Source organism: Balaenoptera ricei, chromosome X (assembly GCF_028023285.1).
Source record: "Balaenoptera ricei isolate mBalRic1 chromosome X, mBalRic1.hap2, whole genome shotgun sequence".
NCBI classification, from domain to species: Eukaryota; Metazoa; Chordata; class Mammalia; order Artiodactyla; family Balaenopteridae; genus Balaenoptera; species Balaenoptera ricei.
In genome coordinates this window covers 47,703,174-47,730,126 of record NC_082660.1, presented here as the reverse complement: position 1 = coordinate 47,730,126, position 26,953 = coordinate 47,703,174, and the positions used below count along the sequence as shown (strand labels likewise).

Sequence of the window (26,953 nt, the reverse complement as noted above, 5' to 3'; positions counted from 1 at the left end):
GATGGTGAAAAGTTTGCATAGGATTAAAATTTTACCATGGGTAACCGTCTGTTAGTTAACTATATGCAGACACTGGTTTTGCGCTTTAGGGTTTGCTTTATTTAGTTTGAAGTGCTTTGGAGGTAATGTAATTTTCCCCCTTTTTCATGGGAGGACAAGAGATCGCTTTCTGTTTTGAGATTTTGCCTTGGTGTTCTTCACAATGGGTCAAGTAGTGATCAGAAATTAAACCTTAATTTGACTTTTGTCATTCGGAACTAGAATAAATCTGGGAATGATAATCTAGGTGTGACCTCTAAAAGGTTTAATTTATTTTAGGTTGGTCTCTGAGAAAGGAGGAAGCAGTGGCAATACCAGTTAAAAACTGTCTAAGATTCAGTGGCAAAGTTCAACCTGAGTTTCCAGGGTGTTTATCATTTGTTTCCCAGTATGGCCAAAAAAGCGTGTATGAAGGTGAAAAATAATTTATGTAGTTTTTTTCACAAAAAATTCAACATTGTTTTAGTGTCAATTCACAACAAGGATATAACTTTGTCTATAAAATAATCACTATTCCCTATAATTTCATTGGAATTGAGAGCTGAGTTTTTAGGGGTGTTGTCTAAATGTCAGAAGAATTGCTTTAGCTTTGGTTCTGAATTCTTGTTGCTGCTCAAAGCAGGTTCTAAAAAATGAAAATTGATATGTGAGGGTTATTGCTTAAGAAATAATAACTGTGATTATGTTTGAACGTTGATATAATTGTTAGCTCCCCCACACCCTAATAAATGTGTTGTGTATCTCTCCCCCACTTTTTTTTTGTTTGTTTTTTTGTAGGTCCTCCAGTAGTCTGAGCTGAGTGGGTTAGCACTCCAGAGGAACCAGCAGACCAACTTGGTTAGGAAGGTTCAGGAAGCTGTTGGAGCAGTGTTGGGATTTCCTACCAGGATGAGTATGATTGGCTGTGATTTTAGGTTAGTTTTTGTGGATCTTTGTGGGTAGTATTTGTATTTTACTTCCTGGAATGGAGATGGTAGGGGTGTATGTATTTCCATTCTGTAATTGAGCTACTTTGGTTTCTTCCATTGTCTGGATCTGATGTGGTACTAGCTGTTTCTTGTGTTTAAGTGGAGCTAATTACTAAATTAAAATTTAAATGAATTCTGTCTATACATGATTTTTTAAGTCACTCTAAGCATCATTCAAAAAATAAAATTGCAAGATATTATGTCTAACCAATTTTTCGGAATTTTTCAAACATATAAAAATTGGATAATATAATGATCCCCCTGTGTACCCATCACCGGCTTTAACAGTTGCCAACTTGCAGCCATTCTTTTTCATCTATACTTCTACCCACTGCGGCCCCTTATTCCCTACCCCCTGGATTATTTTGAAATAAACCCCTGCTGTTGTTTTCTTTTTATTTGCAAAATATTTGTATCTAAAAGGTAAAGGGCTCTTTTAAACATCAAAACCATTACCACAACTCAAAAAATTAACTGATTTTTTTTTCTTTTTCTCACTGTATTGCACTTGCTAAGACTTTCAGTATGATAAAAAAAATTAACTGATTTTTTAAAATATCAAATATGAAGCTAGTGTTCAAATTTTAGTTTGAATCAGGATCCAAAGAAAGTCCATTTATCACAAAGGAAGATTGATATCTCTCTTAAATCTATTTTAATCTGCAGGTTCCCTCCCTTTTCTTTTTCTTCCAATTTATTTGTTGAAGAACTTGTCCTGTAGAGTTTCCCCCACATTTGGTGATTACATTCTCAAAGTGGTATCTAACCCATTCTTACTAAGTTAAAGACCCTGGAGGACCCCATTATAATGGAACAATGGCAGTAATCTCCTGTATCCCAGTTGGAGTTGATACTGCTGGCCTAGGCACTATCCCAAAATAACTAGTCATGGGTTCCTTTTTCTGTGGCAGAGTCTGATTTAATTGATACCTGACTTCAGTTCCATGTCTTGGCCCTGCTTACTGCTCCACATGAAAAGTAGGCCTCCTTGTGGAAGAAGCTAATGTTTCCTAGATAATGACCTGATTGTGCCTTTGGGGTTTTTCATCATGGTTTCAGTTTCCTTAGGTAGTTTAGTTATTTTTATACTATCTTATAACGTTGCTTTTTATTCTTTTGATGTTGGTATCTCAGCTGCTCTGACCCATAACTTCTAAGCTATTAAGACTTAGTGATGAGTTCCTCTGGCTGTAATACAGTTTTTGAAATGGCAATACTAAACAATTTTTGAGAGCTTCCACTTAGACATCCTGATTTTCAGCTATTATACACAACTGTAGTTTTCCTGTTGTTATTGTTTCATTTTATTTCTTCTGGAAATGCTGTTCCCCCAGCATAGAGCCCTTTATACTGTTCATTTCTTTCCTTGTTCAGCATTGGCCATCGTAGGATCTACTGTATGTCCCTTCCATGGTCAAAACCTGAGAATGGAAGTTGGGCACATATGCTCCAGTCAGCCTTTGACTTAAGCACACGTTGGGGGCAGAGCAAGGCCACTTGTGCCTACCTTTGAAATGAGAGTGATTACAAGTTGAAGGGGCAGAGAAGGTTAGAGGTCATGAATGAAAGTTTCTGAGGTATTTAGATGAAATGATTGTGAATCATCAGTGCTATGGATCATGAGTTCAGGCTTTTCAGTTCTTTGTTCATTAATGGAGAAATCAGATCCTTAGTTGTAAATTGACTAAGTATTAAAGAAGTGATTTCTTGGGAATTACAGTGAAATCCATTTGTTCAAGAAAATAATTTGAGCACATTATGTATAGTGATTAGACATTTACCCTTGTCCTGAGTTTTCTGTAGTTAGGAAGTTTGAACAATATCACTTAAACCTTGTAATCCTGAGTTTGTGAAACTAGGATAACTAGAATTTTGGGAGAGAGCTTTGCACACAGACATTTCAATATTTGAATTGTTTCCAGAATTACAAGTTTACAATGGAAATCTGTTGCTTTTTTTCCCTTTTGTTGTGTGTTTTCAACCGCGGAGTCAAAGTATTACTGAAATGCCAAAATTGGTTGCTTTGAAAATATTTGTCTTTCACATTCCATGTTACCTCTCTTGCAGTTTGATTAAATTGTTAAAATCTGATGTGTAGCTGTAATCATATTTGGCTGCTTTACAGTGATCTCACTATCTGTAAAGTTGATAGTCACAAGCAATTGGGTGTTTTGCTATATTGTTCTCTGACTTGTTTCCTCAATGACCGGTTACCAGATGTTTATATGTTAATGTCAGGGATAATTCAGCTCAGATTCTTTGGAAGCCCTCTCATTTGATGTGTCATAAGGGTTGAGTTGCTAAAACTTGATGTACTTGTTGACCAGCTTGGTATAGAAACACTTTCAGATAGTGAAGGAGTGGTCCTCTCTGAGTAAAACAGCTGTAGGTTTTGTTTGGGCTGTTAACCTGAGCATTTTCAACTTTTAGTTAAAAGTTTTAGTCATTTGGCTTTAAAAATTACAGTGGTGACATGGATTAGTTCCAGAATGTGATTTTACAGAAAATTGGAATTTCTTTCAACTTCTTATTAATATATCTTTAAATGGAGATTGGTATTGTAGATTGATTCAGTTTGGATTGCTGACTGGACTAGGTGAATGTGAAAATTCTTTTTCAGCTCTGAGATTCTGATTGTATAATCTTAGATATTGAAAGAAAGCAGTTTTTCCTTTTCAGTAATCTTTAAGTAGTGACTGAAAGGGACAAGGAGTAGGGAGATGCAAATTATTCTGGAATGACTTTTTAGTATAATCGTTTAGATTTTAAAGATTGGTAAGTGTGAACATACTGCCATGAATTTATGTACCATCTTTAGCATAACACAAATTTTAAGTCCTTATAATTAGGTACCAAGATAATTGCTCTGGAAATACTTGGGTATATTGTATTTGGTGGCTGCTTATATTTTGGAACACATTTGGAAGACTGCTTTAATGATTACCTTATTTGCTACAATTATTTTCTTATTTTCCTGTCTTTATAGTGAGGTGTATTTTTCCTGGTCTTCGTTTTTTGTTTGCTTTGTTTTTCTGGCCACACCACACATCCTGCAGGATCTTAGTTCCTTGACCAGGGATTGAACTTGGGCCCTCGGCAGTGAAAGCGTGGAGTCCTACCTAACCACTGGACCACCAGGGAATTCCCGTCTTCTGGTCTTTGCTTTTTTTGTTTGTTTGTTTTTAAACTTCCCCTACTAATTTTCTATTACTGCATTCTGCTGATTGAATTCTTATAGGTGGAAAGAGCTTTCAGCACAGTGATTAAGAACCCAGACTCCCTGGGTTCAAGTTCCGACTCCATTGCTTATCAGCTGTGTCATCTTGTGAAAATTACTTAACCTATGTGCTACAGTTTTTTTTTTTTAATATTTATTTATTTATTTATAGCTGTGTTGGGTCTTTGTTTCTGTGCGAGGGCTTTCTCTAGTTGTGGCAAGCGGGGGCCACTCTTCATCGCAGTGCGCGGGCCTCTCACTATCGCGGCCTCCCCTGTTGCGGAACACAGGCTCCAGATGCGCAGGCTCCAGATGCGCAGGCTCAGTAATTGTGGCTCACGGGCCCAGCCGCTCCGTGGCATGTGGGATCTTCCCTGACCAGGGCTCGAACCCGTGTCCCCTGCATTGGCAGGCAGACTCTCAACCACTGCGCCACCAGGGAAGCCCCTGTGCTACAGTTTTTAATCTATAAAATAATAATAGTGTTACCTACCTCATAGGGTTTTTGAGAAGTTTAGCTGAGTTAATGCATATAAAGTTCGTAGAACAGTGGTTCTGAAACTTTAGGGAACATCAGAATCACCTAGAGGGCTAGCTAAAACACAGATTGATGGGCCCCATCCCCAGAGTTTCTGATTCTGTAGGTCGGGGTTGGGGGGGCTAGATTTTGTATTTCCAACAAGTTCCCAAGGAGATGCTGGTGTTAATGGTCAGGGAACCAGTAGAATAGAACAGTGCTTGGCACAAAGTGTTAACTTTTTATTCAGGACTACTTTCCCAGTCCCTGAGTAAAACACTTGACTCTTCAGTGCTGATTAGTACTGCCTTCAGCTAGAAGCAGTTTTGAAATCCTTCATTGCAGTGGTTCTCAAAATGTGGTCCCCAGATCAGCATCAGCACCATCACCTGGGAACTTGTCAGAAATGCAGATTCTCAGGCTCTGCCCCAGTTTTATTTTAAAAGTGTGTCTTGACTTAATTGGGGTGTCTTAGACTTTTATTAACAGCTTTATTGAGGTATAATTCACATACCATACAATTCACTCATTTAAAGTATACAGTGGTTTTTATTTAGTACGTTCATGGTTGTACGACCATTACTACATCAATTTTAGAACATTTTCATCATCTTTAAAGGAAACCCAGTGGCCATTAATCACTCCCCTTCTCCTTTCTCACAACCAACCACTAATCTATTTTATGTCTCTATAGATTTGCTTATTTGGGGCATTTCATACGAAATGGAATCTTACCGTATGTGAGAAACTTTAATGTGATTAAAATGTTTTCCTTTTATTGTAAAAAAAAAAAAATAGAAAACAAATGTGGAAAACTACCCCAAAACAAATTTATGGTTTAATAAATTATCTTAAAGCACTTTTGTTACTACTACCCAAGTCAAGAAATAGAATTTTGCCTGTCACCCTAGAAGTCCCTCCATGTGCCCATCCCCATCACAGCATCCTCCCTCCCTCTGAGTAACGACTGTTAACAGTAACAATAGTTACTGTAACAGTAACAGTAGTACTGTTACAGTAACTTACAGTAACAGTAACTGTTACAGTAACAGTAACTACTGTTCTGACTTTATAGTAGTCACTTCCTTGCATTCTTTTATGGTTTTAATCATACAAGTGTGCATCCCTGGACAGTGTAATTTACTTTGTCCATTTTAAAAAACTCAATTTGTCTTTTAAGTATCTGTAGCTTCCCTTTCTTCCTTTTCTTTATACTTTGTCTATTGACAAACTCAGGCCATTTGACCTGTAGAATTTCCCAGACTGAATTTTGCTGATTGCATACTCAGTATAGTTCAATATGTTCTTCTGTCCTCTGTATTTCCTAAAAATTGATAGCTACATCCAGAGGCTTTATAAATTCAGATTCATTCCCTTTGGCGGTGGTGTGTTCATTTACATTTGTTAGGTTGTAGTGGTGTCTTGGATTTTTTTTTTTTTTTGATGTTAACAGCCACTGCTGCCCAAAGCTTAGATCCATTATTAATTCATTGGGAGTTGCAAAATGGTGTTTTAACTCTCATTTTCTTTTCATGTATTGGCTGGAATAATTTATAGTTTATATAAGAAAGGCAGAATAAATGCTCGGGTTTTAAATTTTTTTCTGGCAACTAGTTCTGTTCCTTTGGACAAGTTAACTTAACCTATCAGTTGCTTCATCTGGGAAAAATACCTTATTTATGGGTTTACTGGGGTTAAATGTGAAAATATAAGGTGTTAGTATACTGTAGATGGTTAAGTATATGGTAATTTCTTTAACATACTATTTCACTTAACCCCTCTGACAGCTCAAAGATGGGCAGTCATGGCGGTGAACTGATGGCCAGTTAGCAAAGCCTGTCTGGATCCTTCAAGTCTGTGGTTAAGGAGGAATGGTATTTGTTCTTTGATCATTTGGGGGCTAAGTCTCTGGCCAGTGATAACTGAACGTTCCACCAGAGTAGTTTTTCGCTTTGCCAAGCCTTTGGAGTCACATTCATACCCCCTGAAGGGTCTTACCCAGTTCTGTGGTGGTGTGCAGTACATTGATTGCCTTGATCTCCCACCCTCCAGCTACACAGCTCCCTAGTGTTTTGGTTTGTTCAAGGTTCTCCTGTAACCTTAGTAACCCATGATGAGTCTTCCTAATGGTTATCAATATCACCACTATTAACATACTTGAGTAGCACTTTTTTTTAATAAATTTTATTTATTTTTGTTTTTGGCTGTGTTGGGTCTTCGCTGCTGCATGCGGGCTTTTCTCTGGTTGCGGCGAGCGGGGGCTACTCTTCGTTGCGATTTGTGGGCTTCTCATTGCGGTGACTTCTCTTGTTGCAGAGCACGTGCTCTAGGTGCGTGGGCTCAGTAGTTGTGGCTCGCGGGCTCTAGAGCGCAGGCTCAGTAGTTGTGGCGCATGGGCTTAGTTGCTCCGTGGCATGTGGGATCCTCCCAGACCCAAGGCTCGAACCCATGTCCCCTGCATTGGCAGGCACATTCTTAACCGCTGTGCCACCAGGGAAGCCCTTGAGTAGCACTTTTAACATTTCATATATTGTATAAAATATAGCATATGGCACATAGTAAGTCCTCAATAAACTGGAAACCATTGTTGGTTTTGTTGTTGTTATTGTTGTTAATATTATATCTTCTTTTTCCCTCTCACATCTTACTTCTCTTCAGTTCAACAAGCATTCTCTGAGTGTTTTTAAGTACAAGGAGCTAGGGACATACATTAGTATAAGAGAAGAGTATAAACCTGGATATATCCAGTATCATTGCTATAGACACCTCTCTCTTTGTATCTATATCTGCTGCCATGTTTTACAGGGACTAGCTTGACTACTCCAGCTTACGAGTGCCTTGCAGTCTGTTGACCTAATCTGGAGCTCCAGTTCCCTGCTTCTCAAATTTCCTTAACTGTCTTGGTGAGGCCAGCCTTAAAAGGAAGTATAGTCTGGAGAGGTATAGATGTCACTTGAATACAACCTTTTACATAGAGCATTTTAGATTTTTGCTTTTTAAAAGTAAAGGCAGACTGCCTGCATGGGTGAATTCACATATCTACCTCTAGCAAAACAAATTACCAGTGGCTTTAAAAATGGTAGTCTTCTCCATGTCCAACAGAAGAGCTGGATAAGACCCTTATATTTGGTATTGTCTACATCAAACTCCTTATTTTATAGGCACAGGTTTTGGGGAAATGACTTGCCCAAGGTAACATGGCTGCTTAGGGGTGGAGTTGGCCATTGAACCCAGGTTATCTAGTTTGGTATGTTTCCACTATGCTGTATCTTTCCTTAAAACTGAATTTATTATCTGTATTTCTAAATATACCAGCAGGTGTCATCCATAGAAGTGCAAAATAAGTGGCCCCCTTCCTATAAGAAAGTTAACCAAAAAAATGGGGGAAATTTAAGGGAGTAGAAAGGTAAATGAGAAAGTCAGAAGTTCAAAGAAAGCTCAGTTTCTTTTGCCCTTTTGACTATGGTTATTACTTTGCAACATAAGGTTAATTTGGAGCTCTTTCATGGGACAATTTGATTTGGTTGCATGTTTTCATGCATATTTATGGATGCTATAAATCTATAGATGTGACTAAATTTCCTGCTTGTAAAACTTTCAAATTAAAGTGATGTTTTCTAAGCTCATCTTTTTTTCCCTTCCTTTTCAACTGTTTTAAATTATAAAAGTAACGTTTGCTATTTAAAAAAAAAGATTCAAACAAAATAAACATTTCAGTTAAAAATTAGTACCCCCCCACAAATGATGGTCTCCTTTTATATCTGTTAACAATGTGTACATATTCTTTTATAGCTTTTAACGTTTATATACTATGCTTATCCATTTATGTACTATACGTATTTTTATACGTTAGAATATATGGCTGGACTCCATTCTTTTTAATGGTTGCATTGCATCCCAAAAGCATGAATCTGCTATAATTTCATCATTCCCTGAGCCTTGGAAATAGAATTCATCCTGGGTCAAAGGGTGGTACCCATTTAATTTTTTGATAGGTACTGCCAAAATGACCTCCAGAAAGGCTATATAGAATTGCCATTTCCACTGAAGTGTTTGTGAGTGTTCTTTTCTCCACCTACATTTGCCAAAACAAGATAAAGTTGGTCCTTTTAATTTTAACCAGTCTGTTGAGCGAGAAATCACATCTCCTTGTTTTGATTAGCATTTTTGTAGTTACTTGTAAGGATAAGCAAATGTTTATATCCTCTGCAAATTACAAGTTCCCTTTTACTTGGTTTTCAATAAGATTGTCCTAGTGAGTTTTGGGTGTTCTTAGTATATTAGAAATATTAACCCTTTGTTTTTCCTGTTGCAGATATTTTCTATGTTTATGGTTTGGAATTTTTATGTAGTCAAATTCTTTCGTTTATGGTTTCTAGGTTGCACATCTTTCTTGGGAGATCTTTTCTTTACCAGGATTACAAGAATATTTCCCTGCGTTTTATCTTCTAATTCTTTTTAATAGTTTTTTTTTTTTAAGTTGGAATTTGGCCAAGTAGCAAACTGGGTTGGTTACTTTTTGCTCTATAGGTTTTGAGAATAATTCAGGTTGTTCATGTTTAATACTTTTAACATTTGTCTTGAACTGAAGGCATAGTGTTATAGACAGTGTTTTAAGGGATCTTATTTATTATATTTCCATTTTACGTATGTTTGAGGCCCAGATTGTCCTAAAGTCACAGAGTCAGTTTGTGTCAGGGAACTAGAGTGCCTTTGCATACTATTCTTAACATTTTTAGCAAACACCTTTCAGTTATAAATGTTTTAAAGCAGCAGATTGTTCACATTGTCTGGTTTATTTAAAGAACATTGGAAATGACTATGTGCCGGGCTGTATGTAGTGGTGTTAAATTTACTCAAACAGAGCCAGTTTCGTCTATATGTTGGGACATAATCTTTTTTTCTAAAGGCTTTGTTTTAAAGCTTTCTTATCAGTGAACTAATTTGATCCTTGTAACAAACCTCTGAAGTTGGAATTGTTTTCATCATTCTGAAAGGAGTTTGCTGCCATGTTGATAATTGCTATAAATAACTTATTCTTTTAACCATGTAAAAGAATCTTTGTTCCTTCCAAATTCATTAAAAGTAGCTCAGAATAGTTGAGGTACACTTAAAATTTCTGATTCTTAAGTGGCATGGCCCGAACATTATTTAGTAGACTAACCTTTGGAGAACTATAACTAACTTGAGAGTGAGACCTGGAGCTTCCTAATCTTGTCATCAAAGTTAAGTTTATGTCCGTAATTAAGGCGAACAGTTTGGAGATTAATAAATACTTTATGTTCTTCATATGCAGATAACATGTAGAAAGGCTGGGGAAAAAACAGCTTTTTTTGGCTCTTGATCCTCTGTGTGTGTGTGTGTGTGTGTGATACCCAGCATAAGATTGCTGCCCTTAGATTAATCTGGAGCTAAAAGAAATAAGACGTAATAATATATATGGCTTACTCTTTGCCAGGCACAATCCTATGAGATAGACTGTGTTGTTTATTTTACAGAGGTTACTGACTTGGAGTAATTTGTCTGAGATTATACACCTAGTAAGTGGAATTTAAGCCCAGCTTGACTCCCAGGCCTTTCCATTCTGTTGTTGTCCTCTATTTCACTTTTACTTTCTTCCAGTAGTATTCCTCAGTTTCTACTTTTAAATTTAAAAAAATAATAATCCTCATGTATGGTAGCAGATAAATACTAAGTTCTCTCTTCCCCTCATATAGATATATCTTTTGTCAGAATATTTTAAGGCATTAAAACCTAGCTTTTATTTAGAAATATACTTAATCTAACCTTTTTATAAAAGGATTGTGCCTTTTCTACCTGTCTTCAGGATACAGAACTAGAGGATTTTATCCAGGAATACAGAATTCCCCCTTACATAGAGGAGGTTTAATTTTAGAGATGCTGCATATTTCTTTATAAACCTAGGGACATGAGAGAATTGGAGCTGAATAATGCACAAGGGTTGGAATTCTGTTTCTTTGGTTTCCTGTACTGTCTTTATTGTATTTGACAGTGGCCTGTCATGTGGCTTTAAGGGAAATACCATATGCCTGTGTTTCATAAATGAAAGTGAAAACACTGTAGTGGCTAAGCACACAGTGTCTTGGAGATATTTCTGGGGGGTGATAGTTCCTAATGTTTTTCAGGTCATAGATCTCTTTAAGAAGCCAATGAAAGCTATCAGCTATCTTCTCAGAAAAATACCCACATAGGTGAAAATTTTCCATAGAATTTTAGGATTTTTGTGGTGCTCCCTCAATATAGGACACAAAGAAATCTAAAGATTTCTCCACGTGTCATTAAGAGGATGTCCAAATTGCTGTTGTTTGTGCTTATATTTCCTAGTGTGTGTGTGTGTATTTTTTTTTTCCCTAGACCAAAGCATTATGCCCAAAGGTGAAAGCTGGGCTAAAATTGTTTCACTTTCGCTAAAGGTGTACTCTGCTTTATGCAACTTTAATCTCTAAAAATCCAAATTTTTTTAAAAAGCAAGAAGATTATGGTTGGTGTTACATAAGGATTTATCCTATGTAGTGTGTTGATCTTGTAATTGATTGTGTTTCCAGCTTTGCTTTGACCACTAGGAAGCTGTAATTTGTGTGTTTTGTGTACTGGCTTTTTGTTGCTTTTATATTACCATTGCTTCTAGTCTTCCTTTTTCTCTGATTTACACCTGACCATCTCATAGCACCTATCACAATGCCCTGCATATAGCATATTCATAACTATTTGTTGAATGAAAGATGCAGATTGAATGAGTTGTATACATTGGTTTTCTCAGTTGAAAATGTCACTTTAAAAAAGCGTTTAAAGTGATTTGGAATTTTTAGCTTCATTAAACATTTACTGGGTAGTCATTCATTCATTTATTAATCTACTAAGTGACAGTTCCTATGCTGGCAACAGGCATGCAAAGATAAATAGAATCCCACTCATGCAGAACTCACTCTAGTGGGGAGACTGACATGTAAATAAAGAGAGGTGTGTTGATTGAGGGTATGTGCAGGATACAGTGGGGACACAAAGGAGAGAGTGATCAGTGTTACTCTGGGGGAGGGGATGTCTGAAAAGGCTTGACAGAGGAAGTGACATTTAAGCTGAGCTCTAGGGAATATATGCAGGGAGCAGCCATTTTAGCAGAGAGAACAATCTGAGTCAAGGTATCAAAGGTCTTGAATGGTAGGGAAACTGTAAAAACTTGACATGGTTAAAGCATGTGGGTTGCCAAGAGGAATATTATGTAATGTCATGGCCCTGGTAAGAGAGGTAAGCAGGCATTAGGTCCTAGAGGTCTTGAATGCTGGTTAGGTAAGGAGTTTACACTTGATGTTGTAGGTAGATTTTGAGTTTGAGGGAGATTGCTCTGGGAGCAATGTGGAGGATGGAATGGGGGGATCTAGCAAGATAAAGTCTTAATTTAAAATATTTCTAATTTATGAGATTTTCAAACATACACAAAAGTTTGAAAACAGTATAATGAATCCCCATGTACCTGTTACCCAGCTTCAACAGTTGTCAACACATGGCTATACTTATTTATATCCCATTCCCTCCCCCATTATTTTTAAGCATATTCCTAAATGAATCACAGATTGGCAAAGCATAATTAACAATATATAACAAAGTGGCTCCCAAGTCTGGCTGTGCAGCCAAATCACCTACACAGCTTGAAAAAAAAAGTTCCCACCTCTTATCTATTGAGTCATATATTTATATGGCCAGACATTTTTCGTTTTCAAAATAAGTGTCAGTTGATTTTACAAAGCTAGGGTTGAGAACTCCAGATTTAATTTTTAAGTAAATTATTTTAAAGATATTTTTAAATTAGCTTTGACTTCTGATGGATGTGTTGTCCTGAACTCACTGAATGCTGCCTGTGGCTCTTCTGAGTGAAGATCATCATTTAGATAGTGGCAGGCTTTTGTGTGGTTAAGTTGTTGACAATTCAATAGAGCATATTAGTTTAAAGGCTGATGTCTTAATTTTCTGTTAGAGGTGGGCAAGACTGAAAAGTACTTCCGTCTTTGAAATTGGATGTGATGAGATAGGGAATAATCCATCGTTGTTATAATTGATCTTTTGCACCAAATCCAGCCACAAGTAAAGATGGGGATGGGAGACAGAGCATTCTTAAAGGGTAGACTAAGATTATTCCAGAGCACCAATTTGAAATGTGTAGACAAGGAGTCTCTTCCTCTCCTCCTTAATAAGCATAACTTTCACACAGGCATTGCTGTTTTTATTTTTTTTCTTAGGAATGCTAGGAAGGGAGGTCTCCTTGGCATGCTGCCATTTCCTCTCTGCTGGCAAAACTGATTTACAACTTTGGTGAGCCCTATTTGTTGCCTAAATTCTTTTGATGCCAGTTTCTCTCTAAGTAATTGGGAGTAATGACCAGAAGAATAACTCCTGGATCTGCAGCTTCCCAGGACTGTAGGGTAGAGGACGTGTAGGGGATGACTTCTCAGACGCCATTCTCACCTCCAAAGTCAGTGTTGGAGGTTTCAGATTCTTCCTCCTCGGTATCCCTGCCCTTATTTTGAGTATACTGCAGTGCAGAAAAGCACCAAGAGCAAGCATGAAAACTTATCTGAGGTATAGTGTTTTCAGATTTTGAGGGAGAGACCCTGTCGACGTATTTCTGCAGATAATTTCCAGATTTGTCTTGGGTGAGTAAAGGCTATACCTCATTTGCTTTATTATTACATCTTACTATCAAATGTCCAATAAAATCTAGGTCAGCAGTTCTCAGGGTCATATTTTATGTGGCCAAGGACAGGGATATCGGTGTCTATATAGGAGGGGTGTAGTGGGGTGGACTGTGCATACAGACATTTTGTGTACTGTAGAGTTGTGGAGCAAATTTGGTTTGAATCTAGGTTCTACCACTTACTGGGTATGTGGCTACTCTTGGCCTCAGTAAACCAGGAATGATCTTCATCTCCAAGGTGTTATAAGGATTAGAGATAATACATAATAGGTGGTCAGTAAATGTTATCTGTTGTTATTATGGTGATAAATGGGTTCTCAGAATATTTGGTGGATATTAATGTAAATAATCAGAAACTAGACTGGATGGAAAGGCCTGATAATCAGGTGGTGTCCCCTTGTACCCTTTTACAAATCAATCAATGTGATGTCTCTGCCTCTAATCAAATGGTCAATAGCAGGCTGGGTTTCAAGATTCAGCTTGCTGTTTCCTGACATGATGGACGGTCTGGGCATTTCTCACCCGAATTTACTTTCAGAGTCTGCAGAGAGGCAAAAGGCAAATATAATTAAGTATTTTGTTTTGTAAGACGTTGGAGTTTAGTATTCTCTAAAGCATTGCTTTAAAACCACCATAATGCTTTTCCATGATTTCAGTGGGAATTTTAGGCTGACTTTTTTGTTTTGTTCTTTTTGTTTTTCATTTAATTAGCCAATATTTATTGTTTCCTATAGGAGCTTAGTGTACAGCTAAGCTGTGAACAAAACAATCAAATAGGGAAAATGCCTTCACGGAGCAGACATTCCCATGGGTAGGCTGACTCTGATTCATCCACACTCCCATACATGTGTGCAGCATTTCTTAACCTACCAATAATAAACCAAATCAATAAATACTGAATGCTTGCTGTGTGCCATACTTTAGGATTAACCAGCAAGAGGTATAGGAAAGAGGCTCCAAGAGCCAACAGCAGCCAATCCAAGGCATTTGTTTAGAGGATATTTTTCTTAATTTGATGCATGCCCTTTGGCTCAGGGGCCACTGTTTTCTACCTTAAGAAAAATTGTACAAAAGAAAAATTCTCATTATAAATGGATGGATGATTATAGAAAATTTGGAAGGCTCTGAAAAGCAAGAAGCATAAATAAAACTGTGTTATCCTGCCACCTAGAGGCAACCACTGATAATGTTGTATATTTCTTTCCTTCCCAAGGTTGGTTGGTTGGTTGGTTGGTTGGTTGGTTGGTTGGTTGGTTGGTTGGTTTTCTTCCTCACCCTGTGGCATACATTTTCTCATTAATGTCAGGAAGTGATAGGTACAGGGTACAGTGTCAGCACGTAGGAAGGACACTCAGTCAAGTTTTAAGAGATTAAGAAGAGGATTGTCCTAATTCTGGTTAGTACTATTTCTGCTGTTCAAAACCCACGTAAGTGTTCACTATGTTAAGGTGAAATAGTGAGATTCTAAATAGTCCCCTACCCTCAACTTTCTTAGGGATTTTCTTTCCATTATCTCCTTTTCCTCTCCCTTACCCTCTGCCTTTCAATGAGACCCCATAATTTTCTGCTTGCATTTACAATCAGCCTTTTCAAGAGTGTTCTACACGTGCCATCTATATTGCCTCACTTCCTATTGATTCCTTGACTCATTCCAGTCTGACTTCCTTTCCAACCACGCCACTGGAACTAATGCTTGTCAAGTTATCTCTAGTCCCAATTTCAATGGACATTTTTCTGGACATACCTCATTTTGACATTTGACCCAGTTGATCAGCCTTGCCATCTTGTGTCTTTCATGATGCCGTGATGAACTAGTTTTGCTTCTACCTCACCAGCCTCTCCTTTGCTGGATTCTCCTCCCATGGCTTCAAGTACTGTCTGTATGCTGACAATCACAGATTTTTTTTCTCAGTGCATACTTCTTTCCTGAATCAGTTCTATAAATATTTGCATATCTATCACATGGAAGATGCTGTGCTAGATGCTGAGAGCTTAACACTGTAGAAAATCAAACCAGTTATACTAATTGATATTTGCGATGAGAGAAAATAAGCAGGATTACTATCATAAAAAAAAATAACAGACAGCTTTAGGCAGGTTGCCTTGGGAAGCCGCGTTGGGTCTTAGTTTAAAGTCAATTTCTCAAATAGAACTAGCTGTGGGAAGAATGAGAGTGTGGCGCAGAAGCATTCCAGTAGGAATAGCACCTGTAACAGTCTAGAGGCCAGAAACAATTTAGAGTGTTCCAGAAACTAAACGGAAAGACTAATGTGGTTGTGCAGAGAGGAGATTGGAGAGAGTTCCAGGAACTAAATCATGCCAGGGCCCTCTGGGTCATGGTTAGAATTTGGAAATAATTTTAGGGAAACTGTTGAAAGGTTTTAAGCAAGGAAGTAACGTGAGCTGATTTATGTTTTAAGAAGATTACTTTTGCTGCTCTCTGGAGAATGGATTGGATGAAAGTGATCATGGAAGTGGGGAGATCCGTTATCCATATTTCACAGTTGAGAAAACAGAAGTGCGCATACGCTGATTTGTCCATGCTCATACAGTGAGTAAGTGATATAGCAGGGATTCTAACCTGGGTTTCCTGATTTGGATATATAATCTGTGTTATAATCTGGTGCTTCTCAGACTTTAATATATGATATTATTAAAATACAGATTGATTCTTCACGTCTGGGTGGGGCCTGAGATTTTGCATTTTTAATAACTCCCAGGTGATATCAGTGCCGCTGATCCTTCAACCATACTTTGAATAGTAAGGCTAGTTCACCACTGTACTCCACTGCTGTTGACCCAGATTTGGAACTATAGGTGTCCTCTGCCCTTAAGCTGATTTCAATATTGAAAGTCATTCTAAATTTGATCAACCGCAGGTGATTACTACAGAGTGAGTTACCGTTTAAAGAGTGACTTCCCTCAGTGTATTTTAATTGTACCCTCTTGTCTTGATGTAAACCCTATAAAACCAAGATTCAAACTTCAAAGATAAGTGAAGCTGGGGGGAATGAAGGAGTGAAAAAAAGAAATGGTTAATTAAATGGAAGTATTTAAGTGTAATGGTAATCGCTACAGGTGGTGATTCATAATAATTCATTAGTTTTCTGAAAGTTGATCTTTCTAACCTGAGTTTAGGAAGAACTATTTATTATGTGTAGAGATTGCTTGGTGCACAGAGTTCTGGTCTGACCCAACAAAGGCAGTAGGCTATTTCCAGGGATTTGTTTAGAATTAACTTCTTTTTGTTAGAGACTTTTTTATGTAATGGGATTTTCATCTGTTTAACTTCTAAGCATTAGGTAGAACTCATTCTCTAGTTACTGTTCCATCATTAGTGAGATTGATAATATCTCAGCTTTTCACCTTGTGCCCCAGCTTCCTCTCTTACGATATTTTTTTGAACAATAGGATCCAACAGTGTAGAGGAATTTGTCACAAATTTGTATTTTCATCTGCAAGCATTTATTGTTGTAATAAAACTAGTAAATAAAGTGAACAGCATGTTATTGAAGCATGGACTTGGGAGTCAGAAGGGCCTGGATTTAGATATTGGAGCCAACATTCACTAACCAGGCAAGGTTCTGAATTTCTCTGAGCCTCAGTTTTCTATCTGTAAATGGGGAAAGAATTTGGCTTGAATGGTGAGGATTGTAGGAAAGACAAATATGAGGCCCCTGAGCAACATGTCTCAAAGTGTATTCTTTGGGATTCTTAAATTGGACTTTCAATAGATGCCACCTGGAGGAAAAATGTTTCTATGTCCTAATAAGTTTCCTTTACCCGGGATTTCTTGGAGCTGTTAGTAATATCAGTCAGCCATGTGACTGTCCTAAAGGAAGAGAAATTTGTAACATTTCCTAAATTACTGGAACCTAGTCTTCATGGAGCAAGATGCTCTAGAATGCTTTGAGAAACACCAGCCTAAGTATTATCTGGTTTGTAGTGGGCACTCAAAAAGTATTCTCCCTTCCTACTGTGAAACCAGCTTAGAAATAGAACAGAAACAAAAAAGACTTGAATTTTCTTAATTGATGTCTCACAGGCAGTGATATCTTTCTTTTTTAAACTATAGGTATTTCTTGCAACAAAATTATAGAAGCCAGGCTAACATTGTACTTGTTATGGGAACGTGTGCTTGATCATTCGTTTTGGCTTGTTTTTTTTATTTGGGTGCCTATCATCTGAATCTGTTTATGAAAAGTTTGGAACCTGAACAATGTGGAAACTGAAAAAGCCAAATGCACTTGCTCTCCCAGAACCTTGACAGCTAGAGCATAGGCATGGGACCTCAGCTTGACCAATCAGATGCTCACACTTGGGACAGTGCATCTAGAGCCACTGATGCAAATACCTGAGACCATTTAGAAATCATACTGCCACCAGCAGTAGCTTCTAGGCATCCAGAGTCCGGTGTTGGCAGCATAGGCACCCCCAACTAAGCTGTGTCTGTGGGAGGTCTTTGGCTGTAGTTCCAGGATGCCTAGCTTCCTTGGTTCCGTCTGTTTTCTGAATGTGGATCTCTAAGCTTTCCTGTTGATTGCATGAGCTATCAGTTACCCTTCCAGTAAATCACATTTTTGCTTTAGTTAGCCAGAGTCTATTGTTTTCAACCCAGACCCTTGAATGGTACGGAATAAGTCAAAATAGCTTTAGTTAAAGTGAGATACATATTTGTGTGAAGATTTGCCAGTGACTTCATCTACATTTTTTTAAACCAGTAAAATCGTTGTGAGTTGTTTATTTGCACAAGTTTTAGTCTGTGCTCTTGTTCTGGAGGATTTTTTTTTTTATTGTTGGGTTTCAAGAGTTCTTTATATATTCTAGATAGTATGTATGGTTTGCAAATATTTTCTCCCAGTAGATTTTATAGTTTTACATTTAAGTCCATCATCCTTTTTTTTTTTCTTTTTTGAGATGTAATTGGCGTTTAACATTATATTAGTTTCAGGTATACAACATAATGATTCCATATTTGTATATATTGTGAAATGATCACAGTAAGTCTAGTTAACACCCATCACCATAGTTAACAATTTTTTTTCTTGTGATAAGAACTCTTAAGGTCTGCTCTTAGCAACTTTCAAATATATAATACAGTATTAACTATAGTCATCATGCTGCACGTTATATCCGCATGACTTCTTTGTTTTATAACTGGAAGTTTGTGCCTTTTGACTACCTTCATCTGTTTCATCCACCCCACCCCCCAACCCCTGCCTCTGGCAAACACCAGTCTGTTTCCTGTATCTATAAGTTTTGTATTTTTGTTTTTTTGGCGTTTTGTTTGTTTGAGATTCCACATATAAGTGAGATCATACAGAATTTCTCTTTTCTCTGTTTGGCTTATTTCGCTTAGCATAATGCCCTCAAGGTCCATTCATGTTATCGCAGATGACAAGATTTCCTTCTTTTTTGTAAGACTGTATAATATTACATTTTGTATATCTTTAATATATATAAAAACATAAAATGTGGTGTACATTTTATCTATCTACAGCCACATTTTCTCTATTCATCCATCAGTGGACACTTAGGTTGCTTCCATGTCTTAGCTATTGTAAATAATGCTGCAGTAAACATGGGAGTGCATATATCTTTTCAAGTTAGTTTTTTTCGTTACCTTTGGATAAATATCCAGAAGTGGAATTGATCATATATTTAATCTTTTGAGGAACCTCCTTACTGTTTTCCATAGTGGCTGCACCAATTTATATTCCCACCAGCAGTGCACAAGAGTTCCCTTTTTTGCACATCCTTGCCACATGATCCATTTTGAGTTAATTTTTATATAAAATATGAGACTGAGGTCAGAGTTCATCTTTTTGCCTATAGATGTCTACTTGGTCTGGCACCATTTGTTGATAAAAATATCCTTTGATTGACTTGCTTTTTCGCCTTTGTCAAAAATCAGTTGGGCATATTTATGTGGGTCTATTTCTTGGTTCTCTATTCTGGTCCATTGGCATATGTGCCTATCCCTCCTCTATTACTGTGTATACAGTCTTGACTACTGTAGCTCTGTGTGTGTGTGTGTGTGTGTGTGTGTGTGTGTCTGTCTGTCTGTCTGTCTGTCTGTCTGTCTGTCTGTCTGAAAATTGGATGGAGTGATTCCCTCTCTCTCCTTTTTCAAAATTGTTTGAGCTATTGTAGTTCCATTGTCTTTAATATGAGTCTTCTTAGTCCATGAACATAGTATATCACTTCATATTTTTAGGTCTTGATTTTCTAAATCAACATATTTTGGTTTTTAGCATACAAGGCCTGTACATGCTTTGTTATATTTACGCCTAAGTATTTCAAATTTTTTTTGAGCAATTATGAGTGGTGGTGTAAAGTTTTGAGTCCACATGTCCATTGCCAGTATACAGAAATATGATTGATCTGTGTATGTTTATCTTGTATCCTACAGCTTTGCTGAAATCACTTGTTCTGGGAAGTTTTTTTGTAGACTCCTTGGGATTTTATGCTTAGATAATACTTTGTTACCTGCAAATAAGGACCGTTTTATTTCTTCCTTTCTGATCTGTATACCTGTTACTTCCTTTTTTTACCTTATTTCAGTGGCTAGAACTTCCAACACTGTGTTGAATGAAACTGGAGAGAGCAGACCTTCTTACTTTGCTCCTAATTTTGGAGGGAGAGTATTCAGTGATTCGGGTTGTATGGTGTTGGGGCTAACTGCTACTTCCTGTAGCTGAGGCAATGTAATAGCCTCCCACAAATGACTACAGCCACAATGATGTGACAGCCACTTGCTCTGAGTTAATGGGTGTGAGGTTTTGTGAGACAGAGCAAACCTGAGAGTAAGTGTACAAGTAGCTCACTTATAGTTTCCACTACATGTATCAGATTGTTGCCAGAATCCTGTTGGCCTCATTTTATATATTTGGAAGTTGTTGGCAGAAGGCATCTTGCTTATTTTCTCTTATATGCTGAGGTAATTTTTTTAAAAAGTAATCTGGAATCACATACCCTAAATGTGAACTTTAGAGGGGAAACATCTTTTTTTCTTCAGGAATGACCCCTACAGCAACATTTTAGAACATATTCTGGATTTTGTACCAACTCTTTCTGAATGCCCATTGGTTGAATGGATGCCAGCCATACAGACAAATACATGTTATTTCCAGAATACCGAACATGTTGGACTAACTCTAGACCAAAAGCTGCCTAAAATTTATACTTGAGCTTGGTCAGCTTTATATTATGCCAGCCTTCTTGGAGGAGGGACATTGACCCCCAGTGACTGCTGTATAGCAAATACATTATTAGAGGTAAAGAGCCCTGCAGTTCACCTCTTCCTCTGCATATGTGCTAGTTGCTAATGGGGGAAACCTTTATTTCTTCCTGTGCCTTGGCCGGAGCATCTTAATGGATCTTAGTAAAATGATTGTGTTCTGTGCTCAGGATATTTCTAGTGGGAGTCTTATACCTCATTTTCTAATGAAAAAAAATAAAAGTATTTTGTTTCCTTTGTTCTTATGACATAATGTATTTTTATGGGTTAAAACAGTAAAAGATACAGAAAAGCACAGGTAAAACAATCATACATAATCCTTTTGGTTAGATTGAATTAACATTTTGATGCATACCCCTTCTAAGCTGTGTTCTTGAAACATGGGTTTATACTATTTATTCTGTTTTGTAACCTTTTTATTTCACCATGAACAGCTTTGCTGTTATGTAATTGTGTGCAGTGTTTTTAACAGCTGTGTAATAGTCTGTTTTAAACCAATCCTATTTTGGATATTTGATCCTTTTCACTTCTTCACTGTTATACATGGTCATGCAGTATGGATTCTTGTGATTAAATATATATATACATTCTTATGATTTTCTTTGGGTAAATTCCCAGAAGTGGAATTGCTGAGTTTTCCAAAATACTGCAGGATGTGGTGAATTTTTCCATCCTGAGGTGTGTTAAAACATTTTACTCTTACTTTCAAGTATGAGTTTGAGAGGTCAGGGTGGGGGGCATTTTAATTTTGGCCTAAATTGGTTACAGGCTTGTGTAACTTGAATGTGGGCCAGTTTTATTTGGAGAGATTGTTTACCACTCCTTACCTCGTACCTGTACCTCTGAGTTGGCCTGCATCATAACTCCAATTTTACTTTAAACATTTTGCATGCTCTTTGTTCTATATTGTCTATGTCCAAGCATGTAGAGCTCAAGCTTGCAACTTTAAGTTCTCACTTTTTGGGGAATTTTCTTTTCAGATCATAAAACAGAAAATCGAAAACATGAAAGTAGACAGGACTAAACTGAAAAAGACACCTACTGAGGCTGTAAGTATCCAAAAGTTTGCCTGTTTTTTCATTTCAGAAAAAAATCTTTGCAGTCAGTTCACTCATATTGATCTTCCAAATATATCATCACTTATATACACACAGTGCAGTAAAACAGCAACTTGTCTTGAAACAGTCAAATTTTCTTTTGAACTTCCCTTGGTTGAAAAGGTGAATAAGCTAGTGATCAGTGGAGAGTGAGCACTAAACAGTTTATAGCTATATGTACCTGAAGTAGGCTGTCTGGCTGCTGTTTCTGTGCATTGAAAGGCAGCATGGTATAATGGAAAGAGCAAGTATGGATTCAGATTCTGTCTGTATTTGTGGGATCTTTCTCAATTTTGTTATCTAGAAAATTAAAGTGGTAATACCTTTCTCACTAGATTTCTTGTGAGGCCAGTGTTTTAGCTTTCTTTATTACTGATTCTTAATCATACAGTTCAGCTTAACCTATATTAACCTGTGTATTGGGTGTCCATGTCAGTTGATCCTGTGTCAGCAGTAGAAATCCCAGCTTCTGTCCAATATTCTATTGGCCTGCTTAAACTGCATTCTGAAATTAAGGAAGTATTGTATTGTTATGACACTCCCATAGACCCCATGTGCTGTAGTTCAAGGAGCACAAGCTTTGGAATTAGACATGGGTTTGAATCTTACTAGATTTTTGTGTCTGAGAGTTAACTTGCCTGGTTTCCACAGCTGTAAAATGGGGTTGAAAATTCCTCCCTCCCTGATGTGAGGCAGCTGCTCAGTAAAGTATCTGGCACATAATTAGTTGGTTCATTTTCTAAATACAGGCCACTTGGTTTTTTAAAAACTGTAACTACCTGGCAAGTATCACCCAAGGGTATCACTATTGATATTTATTCCAGTATTGCATGGGCAGTTCTCCTGCCCTTTTCATTCAGTGTTATACTAATGAGTATGAGAAGTGCTGTCTTCGTACATCCTCTCCAGCATTGCAGATTATCTTTTAAATTTTTGTTAATAGGTGGAGAAAAAATATTTCACTCTTCTGATTTGCATGCCTTAATACATATATTTTCACATTTATTGGCCTTATATTAGTTGTCTGCTCGTGCTGTTTTATTTTGTATTTGACATTGGAACGTCAGTTTCTTATTGAATGCCATACATATTGAGTATGTTCATTTTACATACCTGTTCATTTCCTTTTCATTTTGTTTTTGATATGTTTTGGCATCTAGAATTTTCGACAGTTAACATACTCAAATTTTTTGGAAACTGAAGAGCAAAAAGAAAACTTGCCTGAAGTCATTTAACTTCCAGGATAATTCAACCTTGTAGATAATCAGAGAAATTCAATTTCTTTTTCTTTTACCTAGTAGACTGTTATAGATTTGTTCTTGGAGTCACACTTATGTACAGATTCCTGGCTTATTTCAGTTAGCATAATGCTCTCAAGGTTCATGCATATTGTCACAAATGACAAGATTTCATTCTTTTTTTATGGCTGAATAGTATTCCATTGTATATATGTACCACATCTTCTTATCCATTCATCGATGGACACTTGGGTGTTTCCATATCTTGGCTATTACAAATAATGCTGCAATGAACATGGGGGTTCATATATCCTTTCAAGTTAGTGTTTTCATTTTCTTTAGATGAATACCCAGAAGTGGAATTGCTAGATCATATGGTAGTTCTATTTTTAATTTTTTGAGGAACCTTCATACTGTTTTCCATAGTGGCTGCACAAGAAAGATATTTATTTATCACTTTATGTATTGGCAGCTATGCAGAGGGTTTTTTCCCTAGATTTGACATCTTTATTGGAGCAAATCAACATAAACCATGGCAATTGGTATGCAGCCATTGAACTGGCAAGTACTTTGTTTTGTACTACCGTAAGTAAGGAAAATCACACTCAGTTTGCATTTATGCAACAGGGACAAGACGGTAAAGATACACTTTTGTCCCTGGTGCATTCTGCAAACCGCAAAGTCCATAGGGATCTTGATACTCCTGATAAAACAACATGGTGCTGGTACGTTAAATTGATGCTGTTATGCTAACTGGGGCTTGTGAACAGAAAGCACAAGCACTTTAGATGCCTTAGACATATGTGTGCCAGAGAGTGCCCTTTGAAGGTTGAAGGCCTGCCACGTCAGGAAATTTTCTAGGGGTTCAAAGGTCTGGGAAATGTCAAAATTTCCCTTCTAGAGTGAGAGACATGTTTTTGCACCTTGTACCACACACCATGAAGAAAGAGGAACAGTGTATGGGGTGCCTCTTTGGATTTTGGAGCCAGCATGTATTACATTTAGGCATGCTGTTTTGATCCATTTACTGGATAATTTCTGAAGTGATAGTAGTGTTTGGATCTAGAGAAGACTCTGCAGAAGGTTCAGGCTATGATGTAAGCTGCCCTACTCTGTGCACATTATGGCCTAGTAGATCCAGGTGTCTGACTTAAGTGTCAGCCAAAGATGCTGTGGGATGCCTCTGGCAAGCCCCAGTAGGAGAATCACAGCTTAAGACCTAGGGGGTAGAGTTTGGCCGTGCTGTTCTCTGCCAACAGCTATTCTGACATTCAGAAAAGCAGCTTCTGGCTTGCTACTGGACCTTGATAAAGACTGAATGCCTGATTATGAGATACCAAATGATTACAGGACCCAAATGTTTGTCATGAACTGGGTGCTATCTAACCCACAGAATCATAAAATTGGGTCTGCATCGTTGCAATCCATTAGAAATTGAAGTGGTATATTTGATAGTAGGCCCAGGTAGGTCCAGAAGGCACAAGTGAACTGCATGAGCAGGTGGTTCACACTCCTTTGTTACCTGTTTCTACTACTTCACTACCTCTCCCTCAACCTGTATGACTTCAAGGAGAGGAAGAAAAAGTGCAGGTCTGGTTTGTTGAAGGGTTTTATGCCAAGAATTTTACATGTCTTTAATTACCACAGAAATTTGAGATAGCTCTTAATAATGTTTACTTTAGAGAGAGAAAAGGTTTCAGACTTAGCTTAAAAAAAATTTGCCCTTAAGCCCCTATTGTTCCACGTTCCATTTTGGCTGCAGAAAATGCCCCTAGTTTAAATCTCACAACATTGCTGGGTAAATAGGTCGTGTTAAGTTCATTTTGCGGAAGAGGATACTGAGATTCAAAGAGGTAGCTTACCAACTACCTAATTCTAAAGTCCATGCTCTTTGTAACAGTAAGCTGTCTTTCAGTATTTAAGCTCCTAATATGTGAGATAAGTGCTTTATGCAAATACTTGAGCTTCACATTTCCAAGGTGGTTCTTAGGTCTTTTTTCTGGTGAGAAAACTGTGGCTAAGAGGTTGGATTTGCTCATGATCAAACAACTTTGTAAACATCAAGTGAAAAACTGAACCCAGATTTGTTTGGTTCCAAATCTAGGTCCATTCCTAGGATACCATACTGCTTTACAGAGTCAAAGAGCAAGTGTAATCACTTCCAGTTGCCATCCATTAATAGCAGCATCTCTATCCCAGTCCCTATTCCCCCCCCCCCCCCCCCGCCACCAGCTCCACTTTCGGAAACTTACTATGAACTCTGAATCCACACCTTGTTACCTGACAAACAGGCCCTTTCATCAGTAAAACAGAGCAGGAATATATGGAAATGGAAACCCCAAGTAAGAATGGAGTCCTAGTTTTACACAGTTCAGAAATTCTTTGCCTCCTATAATTGGACGGTTTAATGTTGCAGAAAAATATAGCCAGTGCTAATCTTCACCTTTGTGAATTCACTAGGGCTCCTCAGTGTTCCTCTAATTGAACATTTCTTATCAGGCATTCTAGTTAACTTTCAGACTATGATACAGATTCCTCATTTTGTTTTTATTGATATTTAGCTTGTTTCCTTTATTTCTGTTGTCTGTACACTTCCAAGTAGTTTGTCTACATCTACAGGTTCATCCAGGTTTTAAAAAAATACACAGATGGATTGTTTCATTATAAGATTTCTGTATTAATCTCAGGTGATCGTCTGGCAAATTTCCACTTAAGTAGTGAGTTCTATCAAAAGTTAAATCATTGAGTGTGTTGACATAAGGGGGTTTTTTTCCTATTCTTCCTTGTTGTGTCTCCCTCATACTCCAAAACACCCTTTTGTGAATACCTGTTTGTTTTTCTCAGCCTGCAGACTGCAGAGCCTTAATAGACAAACTCAAAGTTTGTAATGATGAGCAACTCCTCTTGGAACTGCAGCAGATCAAAACATGGAACATTGGAAAGGTATGTAAACCCATGCTCCCAAAAGAGAAACCAAAACGAGGTAGCCTCATTCAGCAATTACTTAATAAGCATCTAGTGTGTGTCTGGCACAGCTCTAGACCAGTAATTTTTAGCCTGTGAATGGTTGCCAAGGAAATTTTGAAAGAAATGTAAAAGGAAAATTTTGCTAGCCAAGGATGAAGAATGTTTATACAGGTGATGATAAAGAATCTCAACCACAAAATTCCTTTAGTTTGACTGACAATATGAGCTTGAGATAGTCTCAGGATTTTTACTCTTAGCTTAAAAGACTCTTCTTTAGATAACTCTAAAAATGAGCACTTCAGATAAAGTGGATTCTGGCAGGGAAAGTCCTTGTGTTTTTAGACCTCAGAGGTAGCCAGAATTCTCCTTTTGAAGACCTAGCTGTAGGGGTTTTGATAGATATAGCAATGAACTCGGGTCCATGTGGCTCAGAGTATGATCTTTCTCATAGGTTTCTGTACTGGTGGGGGATTGAAGAGAAGCAAAGGTGGGAAGTGAACTTGTCTAGGTGTCATGCTTAGCAATCCATTGCAGCAAAGCTCAGCTACAGAGTACCCACACAGTACTTTTACCTTATTCTTATATCTTCCTCTTTCTCTTCCCCTCTCCAGTGCGAGTTATATCACTGGGTGGATCTGTTGGACCGCTTCGATGGAATTCTGGCAGACGCTGGACAGACAGTGGAGAATATGTCATGGATGCTCGTGTGTGATAGGCCAGAAAGAGAACAACTGAAGATGCTTCTCTTGGCTGTGTTGAACTTCACAGCCTTGCTCATTGAGTACAGCTTTTCCCGGCATCTGTATAGTTCCATAGAGGTAGGAGAGGTTCAAGCCTTTGTGATCTGTTCTTAACTAGAATTGTTCATGTCCAGAATAAGGAGATTGTTCTATCTGGCGATTCTTTCCTTTTCATTACGGAGTTCTGGGGTTTTCAATGTCAAAGACATTGGTAGGATGT

General features: G+C 37.6%; 1 protein-coding gene across 18 annotated transcripts in view; it reads left to right on the top strand.

Moving 5' to 3' along the window:
• Positions 1-26,953, top strand: part of HUWE1 (HECT, UBA and WWE domain containing E3 ubiquitin protein ligase 1) — a 141,612-nt gene that overhangs the window by 5,439 nt on the left and 109,220 nt on the right. For 14 of the 18 annotated variants that reach the window (XM_059911631.1, XM_059911626.1, XM_059911638.1 and 11 more), the window contains 3 exons: positions 21,672-21,740; positions 25,871-25,969; positions 26,605-26,811. In XM_059911631.1, coding sequence (XP_059767614.1) covers positions 21,696-21,740; positions 25,871-25,969; positions 26,605-26,811 — 351 coding nt within the window. In that variant the 5' untranslated portion in view covers positions 21,672-21,695. Of the gene's footprint in view, positions 1-816; positions 954-21,671; positions 21,741-25,870; positions 25,970-26,604; positions 26,812-26,953 lie in introns of all 18 variants that reach the window. The other 4 variants (XM_059911630.1, XM_059911628.1, XM_059911632.1 and 1 more) reach the window with 1 other exon arrangement.